The sequence below is a fragment of the Lissotriton helveticus genome, chromosome 2_1, assembly GCF_964261635.1.
Source record: "Lissotriton helveticus chromosome 2_1, aLisHel1.1, whole genome shotgun sequence".
Classification (NCBI taxonomy): Eukaryota; Metazoa; Chordata; class Amphibia; order Caudata; family Salamandridae; genus Lissotriton; species Lissotriton helveticus.
The window spans coordinates 288,517,141-288,532,751 of record NC_136059.1 but is presented as its reverse complement, the minus strand read 5'-3'; the positions used below and the strand labels follow the sequence as shown (position 1 = coordinate 288,532,751).

The following is a 15,611-nucleotide window of genomic DNA, read 5'->3' as shown; positions in this document are numbered from 1 at the left end:
AAAGCATCTCATTTGTGGCTCGGCAAATTAGACATGAACAATTTCTGGCATTTAAAGCAATAGAAAAATCACCCCCCAGCTGCGCCATCTATTAATATATCTGTACATGGAATTTGAAACCAGTGTGCAAGAGAGTTTGTAAGTCATGAATGTTATACTTGCTGCTGTGGGGGGGAAAGCCCTGTTCGTCAATCGTATTTAAAGGTGGGGTCTACAGCAAGAAAACACACCTAGGTGTTCATTTAGGAAGTGTGTGCTCTTTACTTTCCCTCTGATGCTTCATCCTGTGACTTGAACCTCTTTCATAGTGCATCCAATTCAAAGCAATATATGTTTTCTACGCCGTCATTTCGATGCCAGCGCAGGTATTATTGTAAAGTGCATAGTTATAGTAAAAATTGTAAAGGAAATCCAGGAAACAGCAGGTAAGTGAAGCCATACTTTATTTGCTCCTTCGAGATTCAGTTGCATAACCAAGAATGCCAGTAACAGTAAATTCCTCTGTTTTGTATCTCCACGGTCTTTTCAAACCCATACAATTACATGCGACCTCCAACCAACCCGTATTCACACTCACAACACATTCAAACATATACACACCTTCACAACATGCATCCACACACACACACGCGAACATTTGAACACAAACACACATTCATGCTCACCGCATTCATCCGCTCACTCCCGCTTCTAAGCACACACGCTCTCGTTGTTGTTCAAGTTCCATGCGCGCTCAAGCGCTCGTGTAACTTGAACAACATGTACTACACACCTCCCCCCTTTTAATTTTTTTTTTTATATAAAACATAGTCTCTAAATTTGATAGGTAACTTGTGTACTCTTGAACTTCCCAACAACCCAGGATGATCTCGGCCAAGAAGTTCATTTTGCAAAACCACAGGACCAGAGGTATCATTCTGTACATTACTCTCTACATTTGTGACATCCAGAAATGCATTAGAATCATCATCATCTGGACACTTCACACCTCGATACTTGGATAACCTACTGAGATTCCAGACACTGCCAACAGTTACTCGAATAGCATTTCGGAAAACCTCAATGACTTCAACAGGTTCAGACCATTTGGATAATCCTTTGTGTACAAAAGACGCCTACAATCTCACTAAGTCACCAACTTGAACAATCGCCTCCCTAACTATCCTATTTTTCATTAAATCTTCTTTCATTTTCATTTTGTAAGCTTCTACCTTCCTACGAATCTCTTTAAAATCAGAATCTGCAAATTCAATTTGTGTATTGTCCTTACTTTTTAACCACCATGGAACTAATACTGTACTGGGTTTGCGCCCTCTAAGTAGTTCAAAAGGAGATATCAATGTGACAGCATTAGGAGTTGTCCTATAAGAAAGCAACATTGACTGGAGCGCTTTATTCCAGCATAAACCACCTTTAACAGCCAATTGGATCGCCTCTTTAACAACTCTGTTAAACCTCTCAACTTGACCGTTAGCTTCAGGATGGAATACTGCAATTCTCTTGTGTGCTATACCACATCTACTCAAGTAATTGTCCATTTGCTTGCTAATAAACTGCGGCCCGTTATCTGTGACAATTTCGTGAGGAATGCCCTCTCTACAAAAAATGTCATCTAAAAATTGTATTATAACATCAGATGTAACTTCTTTAACCATCTTAATTTCCGGCCATTTGGAAAAATAGTCTATTAGTACAATACCAAATGAATGTTGCTGTGGTAATATGTTAAATGGCCCAATGATATCAATTCCAAGTTTATTCCATGGTGACACTGGCAAGTCTACAGGTTGTGGTATGGTTACTTGGTTACTGTAATATGATAGACTGTAGCCGAGTTGTGCTGATTAAAGATGGTTTATTTATGGATTATTAGATCAAATCATATAATCATTAAAGCCCCACCTGGAGCAGCTCTCTTGCTGCTCAGCCCTCTCTTCCAACTGTCATCCATCCACCAGGCATCCCACACATTCTATATTACCTCACAAACTCCAACATTCCACCATTCATACACATAGGCTGGGCAGCAAGACAGGTTAGTGAGAAAGGAACATGGCATCCAAACCAGGATACCACAGTTACCTAACAGTACTCTCGCCACAACATAATTGCTCATGTTTGAACACAATTAACAAAGCACGTCAAAAAACTTCAAACCTTACATTTTTTTAACATATGATAGCCTCCATGGATTTTTTTATTCTTTTTTTCCCTATCGTATACTGGAATGCTACACATACCCTGTGCATGAAAACATAAACCTACGGATGAATGGAAACCCTGCAGCATCGTGAGATACGAGTGAGCGTTTGTTTGCCTGACATGAAGCAGTAACGGAATTTGCCTGCTTCTCCGTGACTGATACCTTCCATGCCTACTGTACTCTCTCCCTCACGGAAAACCACTGCCCTCCGTCCGCACCTGTCCCACGTGACACGGGAGGTAAGTCCCCCGCGTCTGACGTTCCCGTCACCTGACGCCATTTTGCCTGGGACGCTCTGCGCTTGCATTTTACAGCTCTATGACCATGTCGTCACTGTGTCCCGCCCCGCCCCGCCACCCCTTTGCCATCACAGCAACCGCCGCCAAGTGGAGGACTTTCCTCACTTACTGAGCCCGCGTTCCCGGATGTGAATGGATTACAATGTGTCTGGCCGGGAAACATGCACTCATCAGCGCCTCCCTCGGAGCCGGTGATGAGAAATCTGTAAACTTGGAATAAGTTCCCTCCTGAACAGTAAGAGGTGAACCACGGGGACAAGTACCTGCTGCCCCCCCTCCCGGGCAGGTGTGCGTTGCACACACTTTTGGTTGGATGATTTCCCAACTCCCTGTGTTTTAATTTGTGGGGAGGAAGCTGTGCAAACGACCCGTGGAAAAAAATCAGAGCAGATCTAAAGCTGAACCTGTAGACGTGGATCATCCTTCCCTGGAGGAAGAGCCTTTCATTGCACGTGTCGCTCAGTGCCCCCGAGCACGTACATGTGAGCCACGCACAAGCAGAAGATCTGACTCTCACCTTGGAGTATTGAATACATTTTTGACCATTAAGGTAAAGTCATATCTGATGTCGCACTCACAAAGATTATTTTCATCCCTAAAAGATCTGGTTGTGACCATATTATGCCTTAAAGTGGTTTAAAAGTATCACCTAAAGCTACGACTGTGTTTACCTGAAGTAAAAATATTGACGTAATATGTGCATGTGTATGAAAGGTGACAGTGGAAGGAACTTGCAGCGATCAGGTAAACCTGGAGGTGGTGGGCACACACGTGTGAGGGGAGGACCAGGTGACTGATCTGCAAAGTTTGCAGCACCACTCACTAGGACATAAAGTGTTAATTGCAACTTTCCAATGCATCGATTGGGTATTCGACATACACAACTTCGTTGGAGGATGCACGTCTTGCCCCGGATAGGTCTGTGCAGCTGCTGCTGACTTACGCTCCTGCAGGGTGGGGATGCGCTGCGAAGACGGCTAGGATGACCCGCGCTGGATTGCAGAGCGCCCCGTTGAGCGCTGTGTTCTGTTGACCCGGGATCTCTGCAGTTGTGTCTGGAGGAGCGCCGGAACGGCTGCACCTGGGTGTCGAGCTGTCTGTGCGTGTGCCGCCTGGATCCGGAGATGCAGCCGAGGGTTTAGCTCGCACTCATCCTCTTCGCTGAAAGTGGCAGAACTCGTGCTGTGCCCGCTCTCAGATTGTGTCCCCGAGTTTGCTAGCGGGCTGCAGTGGGGCTCCTTATCTCTCGATCCACGTCGGATGCTTGCAGAGGGGCATGTGGCCAGGGACTAGTCGGGATCCTCGTTTGTTTTGGAAGAGCAGGGTTGGTATTTGGCACCCTCCCGTCCTGTTCTCTTCCTTATACTCCGATCGCCTGTTTGTGGAGGAAGAGGCATTTCTCCATGATTGGGGTGTCCAGGGGGTTAGCCGGCCTTTGCTCAAGTGGAGAGACCCCCGCCCCCATTCAGTGGAAATTTGTAGCAGTCCTGACTGTTGTAACCCCACCCCTTCGTTCACCAGGTGATCTGGCTTGTTTCAAAGCCCGATTTTCCCAACCTAGCCTCCTACCCATGACTTATTGCAACTCCCAGGTGCCACCTTACTCCTTTCCCATATATGTCTTATTGTAAACCTCTGATGTCCCTTATCAGCACCTTTCGTTTTCCCAGATCTGCCTTCCATTGCACCACCCTCATTTTCTGTTACCATCCTCCACAAACCACTACCACGTATTTTAATTTCTTCATTTCAGACCAGCAAACCAATAAAAAAGTTGTGTGTGGATCTCGGATCACATGTGCCAATTTATTTTATTTTTGTTTCGTGCTTGACCCTCCTGTTGCTTAAAGGATACGCTGACAATGGGTTTAAAGGGACCCCGAGTTGCATGGATGTTTTGGTCGCCTCTCTTTGAAGTACTCATTTTGCATTTTTTCCTTTTTTGCCCACCTTTTTTTCACCTCCCATTACACCCCCACCCCGCGTTCCACACTTAAAAAAAAAAAGAAACCGATTGTGTTTAACTCACGCTCGGGACTGGATTTTCTGATTGCAGTTATTTCCATGTTTCCAGGTTTTGTTGTGATTTTGCTAAAATGCATCACCAACAGCGAATGGCTGCCTTAGGGACGGACAAAGAACTCAGTGATTTGCTGGATTTCAGCGCGGTAAGGAAACTACGGTAGAAATTAACAAACAGCTTGCAAACATATCTTCTAGCTGATCTGTTAAATTGGAAAAAGGAAAAACCTGTTACCTGCCTACATGGGTGAATTAATGGTGTATGTCCATTTTAAATATGCCAGCCTGCTTTTTGGTTCTGACTTTTATAACGTTTGCTTTTTATCTATAAGGCAAAATGTAGTCTGATCCGAGCTAATCCCCCAGCCCATTCCAGTAATTGTGCATTTTTTGTTCCCAGCTCTTTCTCAAAGAGACTTGGACATTTTCCCACTTTGGTGCTTTCCTCATTTGCATGTATCTGCATATAGGACAATAGAGGAGACCTAAAGTGCGGTACTTGGCCGCAGTCTGAGCCGGCCCGGCGTTAATTACCAAGTAACACGTCCCTTTTCCCACCACCACAACCACCCGCACGCACCCCTTTGCTCCCCAGGTCCGTGTCAGTGCACTGTCTCTTTGTTTCTCTGTACCTATTCAGCCCTGTCCTGCACTTGTCTAGTCTAGTCTAGTCCCCGTCTAGCGGTGTTTGTTTATTTTTGGGGGAGGTGGGGGAGGGTGGGCGCATGCACAAACCCCACGGCGCTTCATTTCGCAATGCTGAAGAATTTCCTTCTGAGGAATGGCGTTCGGAAGTTTGGACAGGAAATGTAGCCAGAGGCAACTTTGCAGCCCCCTCCCTTCCCTCGGTCCGTGTTACTTTTTCCCCCCTTCCATGTGCTTAGTTTCTGCGCTGCCTCTGACAGGGGGACACTGAGGTGCGGGTTCACGTCGAGCGGGGGACACGGAAAAGGACCAGGAAAGTGAACATATCATTGATCATTCCAAAAAGGACCGGAGTGCGTGTTGCTCCAAATTGCCCTGACGTTGGGCGGCGCGCTTGGGTAGTGCGTCTGGATGGTGCTGCCTGCACTTGCCACACGCCTCATTGATGGGAAGATTACCTCAACTACTGCTGCTTTACTAGCAAAGGTTTCATTTCAAGTTACTTTTAGCCCTCGCTTTTTAAAATCATCTTGTAAAACTGTTTTTTCCACGTCCACCTGTCAACACATGGTCTGAACAACCACAAGCTAATGATAGTAAATACAATGGCTGTACCCCTCACTGATTGTAAAAAACAAAAAAACACAAGTGTTCTTTTGAATTTAACACAACATGCTTGACTGCGTGTTTTGAGAGTACCTAGCCATCGTCTGTACTAATAAGCTTGTGTTTCCTTTTTAGATGTTTTCGCCTCCTGTGAGTAGTGGGAAAAATGGACCGACCTCCCTGGCAAGTGGACATTTTTCTGGCTCAAGTATGTACAATGCCTCCTTTGTTAATTGTGAAGTGTAACATGTGCCGCGTGCGTGCTCACCTGCAACGCCAGGCAGGGACCTGAATTATTGACCTTCGTTCATCTCTAATCGATAGCATTGTGTGTGTTTGTTATGTATCTACCCGCCCATCAGAATGAGAGGTACATGGTTTAGTATGTAATCACCCTTTTTTGAGAGGACGTTTATTATCCCGAGGCAAGCCATGTAAGTTGACCAGACACCTTGCACTGTTTGGTGACGCACCTTTATTCAAACCAGCCTTCCTTTAACATATGTTTAAGGGCATTCACAATGAACGCCTGGTTCTTCACTTAATACTAATGTTTATATTATTTCTGTTGTATTACAGTGTACTTACATTTTTAGATGTGTATATGTTTTGGATATTGTTTTCTGTTGGGCTAGTTGAGATTTTGTAGATGGATAATTTTTGCTTTGACTTTTTATGTTGTGGACATGAAGGGAGCCGTGCATTACTCATAAAAAGACATATGTTGTACTTTTAGAAATATTATTATTGTATTTTTTTATTTACATATATTGGGTCTGAATACAGCCCAGACATCGGAGAAGATGCGTGCTCTGGTCAAAATAATAGACCACCAGGTTATATATTCCAAATATGTCCTATGAATTGCATCAAGGTATGGGTGTCCCAGGGCCACGGTTAACAAAGCAAGGTGCTACGGCTAGTAGACCTCAGGATCCAAGTGTCAGAGCTATTTTATACATGCATACCTACACTCAATGGATATAGGACGTAAAATTGTAAATGCATGAAGTGTGTACAGGTCAAAATATGCTTTGATTTTGAGCTGAATCTTCACCAGAACAAGGTCCCAGTTAAAAAAGTTGGTTCACTGCCACTCTTAGTGTTTTATTATGCGTCACATTGATGATGCATGTAATTCTCTGGCATGCACATATTTACTTTTACCAGCTACAGTGCTCTAAATGCACATGTACATCCACTCCAGCCATAGTTTTGAGTAAACACATGCAATTAGTTTAAACAAGCCTGGCAATATGTGGCCGCCGTATGGGTTATACTATCTGAAAATGTAATTCATTTCAGGTATTTCATCCAGTCCTTTTTTGCTGAATATATCCCATATCTATAGTTATAAAATAATCTTATGTTCTTTTTGGATGCACTATATTTATTGCTGTGAATCCAAATTTGCTATTTATCTAAATGGAGGTTATTTTGAAACTATCAATTATGTGTACTATTGCTTTTCATCTGTGGCTGGTTGGGTCATGATTTATACCCTACATTAGTTGGTGTTATTTTTCAAAGCACTTTTTTTTACTCAAACCACTTGTCTTCGGCTCGTCCCCCTGATTCATTGAAATATTGGTTTACCTTTTTTTTATTTTACTCTACAGGATTTGAGAGTTTATTGGTTCTATGTATTTCATTGCAGTTTATACAACTCACTATGTTATTTCTAAATTATTATTTTAGACATTTTATTTATGGAGACTATTAAAATCAAGCTCGTTGTAACTTGTCTTTTGTCAACCAGCATGGCAGATCACTTTTTCTGTTGCCAGGGAATCATTAGCATTTTGTGTAAACACTGATTTTTAAGGCATTTTGTTTGGGGGCTAAATCTGTTTTCAGTGTTTTGATATGAAAGCCATATCCCGGAAAATGGACGTTTTATGTATAAAACAATAGTTCATAGGAGAAACAAATCTAAATCTTCAATGGTTACATGCAACTGAGTTCATGAATTATCTGTGTTAGCCAAAATTGTGGACAGTTTGATCAGGTGCATTGATTTATTTGGTATAACCAGGGTAGTTGAATAGAATACATGGCATGACTTACTCATATTTTGGTATTTTCGCATGAAATGTTTTTTATTTTCAGATTTTTTATGAAATGTTGTAAATTGTGGTCAAAGTGGTAATAGAGAAGCAAAATTAAAGCACAGTTTCCATTTTGCACACAGTATGTGTAGCACGTCCATTTTCTTTTTTTGTAACTGTGTATTTGAGATGTTGATACGTGCCTCCTAATGTATTTAGCGTAAGTGTAGGCAGCTATACATTTATGTGTTGTTTGGTTTTGTATGTTTTTTTCCATCGTATGGTGTGTCCGTACTAATTTAGAGACTCACTGTATTTTCCTATGGAGTCATCTATGAGGTTTATGTAATGTAACTAGCATTTGTCTAGTTCAGTCTGCAATTGGTATGGCCGTGACATTTTAAGTATTATAAAATATGAAAATGTATTTCAGAAATAAAATTGCATGGACCTGATTGATATTGTGAGTTGATTCCCTGAACATATGCTAAAAGCACAATTGCTATTGGGAAAAACACAATTGTTTTTTTTCTTCTTATTTTACCATTTGTTTAGGGCTTTTGTACATCAGTTGGGGATGGTGCAGAAAATTACATTTTATTACTGTCGTTTGTAAAGCATATTTTGCATGCGTGTATATCTTAGGCCTCAAAACATTGTCTGGTTATTGTGGTACAATATACATATTGGACAAATTATATACATTGATGGATATACTTCCTCACTGTCTATCTATATGTTAGCAAGAAGGAAGCTAATAGCCATCTTTGGACATATGCGTTGAAAGAATAATATGGCTTCGTGATGTATTCCACTCTGTGTGCTTCAACATTGATATTTAATATGTTGCATTGGCACAGATGTCATCTCTGCGTATTGGCTTGTAACTTCTTTTCATGCGGGTCCTTTGTTTATGCCCGTTTTTAGAGATGGTATTGATTTAATCTCAAGAAACTTTTATTTAGCAACGTGTGAAATGGCTTAGGTTTGAAACCGTGCTTACTTTTGCGAACATTCTTCCGCCACCCCCATAAGCGTCCCTGTTGCAAGGGTTTAAGGAATGTAACCTGAACCCCGGGCCTGCCATTCCCATGGAGCACATGAAAGGCTTTTGTGAAGCCAGTGAGGGCCCGCAGGTTTTGTTTGATGTTTGCAGGTGTTCAACAGAGAGAACTAAAACAATCCAGCCAGGGGGGGTGCAGCAGAGCCGTGACCTGTGCAGAGGGGGCGGGGGCGAAATCTAGGGGGTTTCGGATGAATGTGGAAAAACATTTCACGAATGTGGCTCAGCCTCATAACTGCTTTTTTTTCTCCTAACTGTTCATGGTCCGAACTAGGCAGATTTCATGTATTAAGTTTGGGTAACATGGTGGAGGCCGGAGTCAAGTGTTTGATTGTAATTCTGGGAACGTGTGAGGTGTCCTTTTGCAGGGAGGCTACTGATTCACATGCTTCAGTCTCAAGTCTCAACTGTAATTATCATAAAAAGAAGCCCCCGTCTTATTTAGATATTATTTGTATTCTTTCTGTAAGTAGGAGCGCGGTTGTGTTGACCACTGTTAGTGTTGCGTTTAGCCAAGAATAAATAATGTCTGTGATTTTTTCTTTTTTAAGGTAGCACATTTTATGGTGATATCAGCCTATGACTGTGTTTAGGGTTTACCCTTTGTGTCAGTTGTAAATTTTGTGATTTCACACATATTTTTAGTACATATCAATGTATAGCTTTATTGATAGCAGGTGATTAATTGGCAGTTAAATGCTTATTGGCATTACTGTTTATTGTTCAAGTGTTTATGCTTTGCCTGCTTCTCAGGCCTTGCACTGTAAATGTGCAAAATATGAGCGAGCTAGTTGTCAGTACAAGCAATGTGCATTACGGCCAATGTACTATGCACATTTTTGTCTGTGTCCCATCTAAGACCAGGCACCCTTCCTGCCGCAATATCCATCCTTTGCTGCTAGGTAAAGGTGATCCCTGCAGAAATGGAGATTGTTTGGGCGCACGCACGTGCTCTTTGCTTTTGGGATCAATAGGTAGTACAGTGGCTGTTTAATTCCTTACTTGTAGGCTTCGGAAGGGCTTTATGCATTTCAGTCATTCGTATATGAAGCAGTTTCCCTGTCTAAAATGGTGCATTCCCGAACAATTATGTCTGTGAAGCAATGCATTTTCTTATGATTAACCGTTTACATACCTGTAACTGTGTTTTGTGCCGGCATTTGTTAAAAAAAATAAGATCACGTTTAATATCTGGATTTCTTTGAACTCGTTATGTACAATTTCAGTTGTTGATTCCACCAATAAACAATCCGCTCTACTAATTGATTATATTTTCTGTTTTGACCATTTCAAAATCTAGAAATCGCACATTGTAGATACCTTACATTTTCTGGATATATGTATTCAAATCTATGTTATCGATGTGCTGGAATCCAGGGAGCAGTCTATTTCTGTGGCTACAGAGGTGGTTAAAGTCCTGTGCCTTTATTTTCCAGAGAATCTCTTTTATTTATCCTGGCCAAGAAATAGTTGTAAAAAAATGGTAGCAGGTGTTTTTCTAAAGTTTTTTTTAAATTTTATTTTATTATCTTATCTCTCATCTTTCCAGATACAACTATTAAAAGAAACCCATTTTGTTAATTTTAGAAATGCGAATCATATGTATTGTTTGAAATGTTGAGGCACACTTATTGTACAGGGAAAACATGGACTTTGCAGTTTTGTGTAGACAGGCCCAGTTTCCTGCTAGTTTGGGCATTTAGCCAAAAATATGTATTGTGTTGTCTGAAATACCATTTTCCGTAGAAGGCACTGTATCCTCACAGCATGCTGTTTGTAGATTGGTAGATGATTCATTTTTTTAAAGAAACAGTAACACAATGTACGTAAATTCATGTAGAGTTAAGTGTGGCATTGCTTGTAAATTGATATTATTTGATGTTTTTCTACATTTGGTAGGGTATGATTTTCCTAATCTCATCGGGATTTTATGTTTCTTTGTTAATTTATTCTATTAAAAACCGTATTTGCAGTCTTGGTAGATTGGGTGTTTTATTTCTATCATATTGCTTTAAATTGCGGCTTGAACAAATTGGTATCCTTCCTTCCAAATCACCAAATTCCTGTTTAACACACTTAAACCTAGGTCTCAGTATGTCACTAATTATGTAAATGCTTGTTTTGAATCGAATGGACAAAGCCAGTTTGTACATTTATAAACGTAGGTCTGACATTACACACCACACACAGCCAGCTTGTTCAAACTTCCATCTAATGGGTGGTACTTGCTGGTAGTAGCTCGCAAACTCTTCCAAACCCTCATCTATCAGTTGACTTCTATACACCAGCCTTATCTCCTGCAATTCAATAGAATGTACCCCATCATGAGTAGTTTCTGTTCTGTGGTGTTTGGTTTGCAATAGTTGTACTACTAACAAGGGGTCAAAAACCATCTTGATTCAATTTTCCTCCCACTATCTCCACAACACATTGCCTCACTTCTCTCAGGTCCAGTTAAAGCCTTTCTGGACAAGAAGTTGGGCTGCAATCTAAGAATATATAAACATTTTGGCACAATGAGGTGATGTGCCCCCTACCAAGGCGGTGCACAGTGAGATGCATTCTAGTAGTGTCTGGGTATGATCAGCCGCTATAATCCAATGGAAGTTAAACCTTTTTTTCTCTTTAGTGGATTTCCTGTGTATTGTTTTAATCAGAGAGCACTTTAGCTACCAGTCCTTCAATTTTTTCGATCACGTTAGCTGAGTGCAAGAAAGACAAATCCTATTTCTCTTTGGCAAAAATTCCATTCAGGTCTTATGTCTTCCTTTGAAAGTACAAGACAATATGGCCAGCTCTTGGTAATTCGAAGAAAGTTCAAACTGCACAATAGAGAGGGGTAGCTGTGAAGTGTGAGAGGATGTGAACACTATCTGGGTAGTAGATTTGATAAATTTCTGGAGGGGTGAAAATAGCAGAGGGCAAATGGGTGCACTGGTACAGTAATGCAGATTGCTAAGAAATGTGGCACTTAAGTGCGATTGGCTAGTATGAAATAAGAGGAGCACATTTTATGAAAGTACCCAGGTTGGTATTTGACAGAAGTGATGATTGATCATTCTGGGCTATGTTTTTTAATCAGTCTCAAGACGGTAAGTAGAAGGGAGAATGAAGTGAGCATTCAATCAAACATTTGTTTAGTGTGTCAAATGACCTGTGTGGGTCTCGAGGTGCTGAGAAATGGTTGCTGCATGGTGGTTTGCTTATTTCGAACATCCAAGTCTTGAGTTTTCTCCTGAACTGCTGGAGCGACAGTGCTTTGCTGAGGTGCAGGGGAAGGTTGTTCCATGCCGTGGCTGCCAGATGCATGAAGGAGCATACTCCGCTGTTGGTTCTGCAGATCCATGGGGTGTCTGCATGGGAGAGGGAAGCAGATAGAAGGTGTCTGGTCAGTTGGTAGAAGGCCAGGCCAGGCGTTTATTGATGTATGCTGGCCCCTCATTGTGCAGGGCCTTGTAAGTGTGGGTTAGCATCTTGAACTGGCATCTCGTCTGGATTAGGAGCCAATGAAGTTTCTTGAGGTCGGTCCTTCTGGGGAGGTCAAGGATGAGTCTTGCAGCCGAGTCTTGTGTTGTCTGGAGTCTTTTCATGAGGTGTGCAGTGATTCCTACATAGAGCTTGTTTCTGTAGTCCAGCCTCCTGGTGATGAGGGCCTGCATGGTGGTCCTTCTGGTGTTGAATGGGAGCCACCTAAAGATTTTGCGAAGCATGCGAAGGGCTTGCAAGCCGGCGGATGAGACTGCGTTTTTTTGTTTCTTCATAGTTAGCTTGCTGTCCAGGATGATACTGATGATAAAGAATGAAACCGGGAAACAACTGTGGAAGGGATCAAATTGGCCAGAACAGAAGAGAGTGGAAAATACAGAGATCAGAGTGGAAGACACAGATAAGAAAGTGACCAAACAAAACAACCTAAAGCAAAATGAACAGCCGATAGATAATATGATGCAGAAATCTGGCTGAGAAAAAATCACAAAAATGTAATAGATTATATAGGAGGAGGAATCACCAGAGTTATGTAGATGATGTAGATTACGAGAGCTGAACAGATCAACATTCATGTCCTCTGAACCAAAGTGTATATTACTTTTAATAGGCACATATGTGTGTAAGGATTTGATTCTAATATAAGCAGTATTGTTAATAGATCTTGATTTGGTAGCACAGAGGTGCACATTTTCTGAATGTTAAGTTGTTGCTACTGGCCAGTAGCAATGATAATCCAGTCAATCAATTTTGTACGGCATCTAAACCTGAAGGTATCCATGCACTAATATGAAATGGCCTTGTTGAAACGAACTTGAAGGTAGTTTTAATACTTTTCCTACATTTCCCAGTACATGCAATTGTTTTAGGTCCACAGGGGGGTCATGCCACCATATTTCTTCAAGCACTTGGAGACTCCAGTCCCCAATATCGATGGTCTGAAGCTATCAAGAATTGATAGTGCTTAATTTTGTGACCTCCGACACCCTTTGGGGATGTCTGCCCTGGAACTTCAGTGTTGGTATATACATGATGGATTGCTTTGTAAATTACTATCGGAACTCAAAATTTCATTCTGTTCACACTTGGTAGCCATGCAGTCCTACAATGTAGTGCTGTTATGCTTCCATTATCTAACTCCTGTTACAACCTGTGCAACAGAATTTTGAAAATGTTGAAGTCTTATGATGACCTTCTGATGAGCTCCAAGAAATCGAGATCTATAGTATTATAATCGTGGCCTGATAATGGAATTCCCTCCAGCTCAGTCAAAAGTCTGGCCATCACTATCGACAGTGATCTTTCTGTGAAAGCCCAGATTGGGACAGTGGTCTCTTCCTGCTTCTTTCAGCTTTGAAGGATCAGGAAGATCAGCAGATTTCTTACCACTGAAGCCTTGACCCAAGTGGTATTGGCCCATGTCATCTCCCTCATTGACTGTGCCAACTCACTCTTCGTCAGCATCACAGCATATCAATTAAAATGATTGCAAGTGGTACAAAACCAGGCAGCCAGACTAATCTATCACTAGCCTAAATGGCACCACGTTACCCCGCTAATAAAACAATTACACCGGGCGAACGCAGTGCTTATAAGCTGGGCTGCATCATCTTTAAAGCTCTCCATGGCAACACTCTGGTGTTTGTTTCCTTTCAGGTGCAGCATTACGTCCCCTCTCCGGATCTTAGGTCTTCCCATCTGAATCTTCTTGTCATCCCATCCTTCAAACGTAAGAAACTAGGGGGACCAATATTTTCGGCCCTGGCCTCCCAATTTTGGAATTCCCTCCCTCTGGACATCAGATCACCGTCCTCCTACGCCCAGTTCAGGAAACTCTTAAAGGCCTGGCTGTTCTACCAGGCATATGATTAAGCCACTCTGGCAGTAGTATCCCTTGGACCCCATTTCCACGATAACGTCTTTACAAGCTCCTTTAACATAACATGGCCATGGCCAATTCTCAAATACTTGTAATTATATGTTGGAAATAAAAGTCTTGACCTATTTAAGGAACGCTTTAGAGATCTGAGCAACCAGACGGGGTGACAAAAGGATCATATATTCAAAGCTTTCAAAGGTGTCACATAGTTCTTACGTACTTTACTTATGCCTACTACTCCATCTGGGGTATAGGCCATCAACCAGGACTCTCCAGCTATTTCTGTCCTGGGTATTTCTTTCAGTCTGACTCCAGGTATAACCCATATTCTTGCAGTCTGCCGGAGGTCTTGGCACCAGGTGTTTTTTCGCTTTTGGGATTCTAGGTGAGGGATTGCCTGGTGTTTGATGCAGACTTGCGGAGGGTTTGACCTATCCAGCCCAGCGTCTTTTCATGAGTTCTTCATCAACGGAGAGTCGAAAAGTCTGCTGCCGTAGGCAGCCGCGGCCCGTGGAGGGAGTTCGGTGGGGCATGGAGGCGGTGCGGGGGAGGGGCTGGGTGGAGCGTGGTAAACAACGGAATATGGATAATAGCAGGTAAGTAAACAATGTAATAAATAAAACAAATTTCGTAGCGGGTGCTGCATCGCATTTTGCGATACAGGGTGCGCTATGAAATTCGTTTTGTTTATTAAATTGTTTACTTACCTGCAATTATCCATATTCTGTTTTTTAGCACCCTCCACCCTGCCCCTCCCCCGCACCGCCTCCCTGCCCCACCAAACTCCCTCCACGGGCCGCGGCTGGTCATAGGTCATTGTTGCTGATGGTGTTTGGGCAGCAGATTTGGGGATTTTTCTCAGACCGGTGTTGCTGAAGGTCTGTACTTTGTTGGTGGTGGTCACTGTTGTCCTCCAGATTTCAATCTAAACAGAAGGACATATTTTACATTTGTGTTAAAAAGCCTGATCTTGGTTTGCAGTGTTGGGTCCTTGGAGCCCCAGATCTCCTTTAGATGAATGAAGGCAGCCCTTGCATTGCCGATTCTTGCCTTGATGTTGACATCTTTTCAGCCCCTCTTTTCTATTACGCTGCCCAGGTAGGTGAAGGGCTCAACATCTTTCATTGCATCTCCTGCAAGAGTCACTGCAGCTGTGCTGGCTGTGTTGGCCTTCACGATTTTAAGTTTTTGCATTGTGGGTGTTGAGTCCAAGTTGTGCAGATGTTCTAATTGTTCTAAAAAGCCGGATTGAAAGCTTAACGTAGGCCAATCCCTTCCAAAAGTGGTTGATTGGTCACTACATTTTCCAGAGCTTTCACTAAAAGCGGGGTACTGGTGAATGATTTATTACAGTTCTTCC

At 42.3% G+C, this 15,611-nt stretch overlaps 1 protein-coding gene across 24 annotated transcripts in view; it reads left to right on the top strand.

Annotated features, from left to right (window-relative positions):
* Positions 1–2,566: 2,566 nt before the first annotated feature.
* TCF4 (transcription factor 4) overlaps positions 2,567–15,611 on the top strand; it is a 990,735-nt gene continuing 977,690 nt past the window's right edge. For 11 of the 24 annotated variants that reach the window (XM_078674841.1, XM_078674832.1, XM_078674840.1 and 8 more), the window contains exons 1-2: positions 5,332–5,655; positions 5,911–5,983. In XM_078674841.1, coding sequence (XP_078530967.1) covers positions 5,581–5,655; positions 5,911–5,983 — 148 coding nt within the window. In that variant the 5' untranslated portion in view covers positions 5,332–5,580. Of the gene's footprint in view, positions 3,053–3,615; positions 3,827–4,583; positions 4,671–5,331; positions 5,656–5,910; positions 5,984–15,611 lie in introns of those variants that run through there. The other 13 variants (XM_078674849.1, XM_078674848.1, XM_078674842.1 and 10 more) reach the window with 6 other exon arrangements.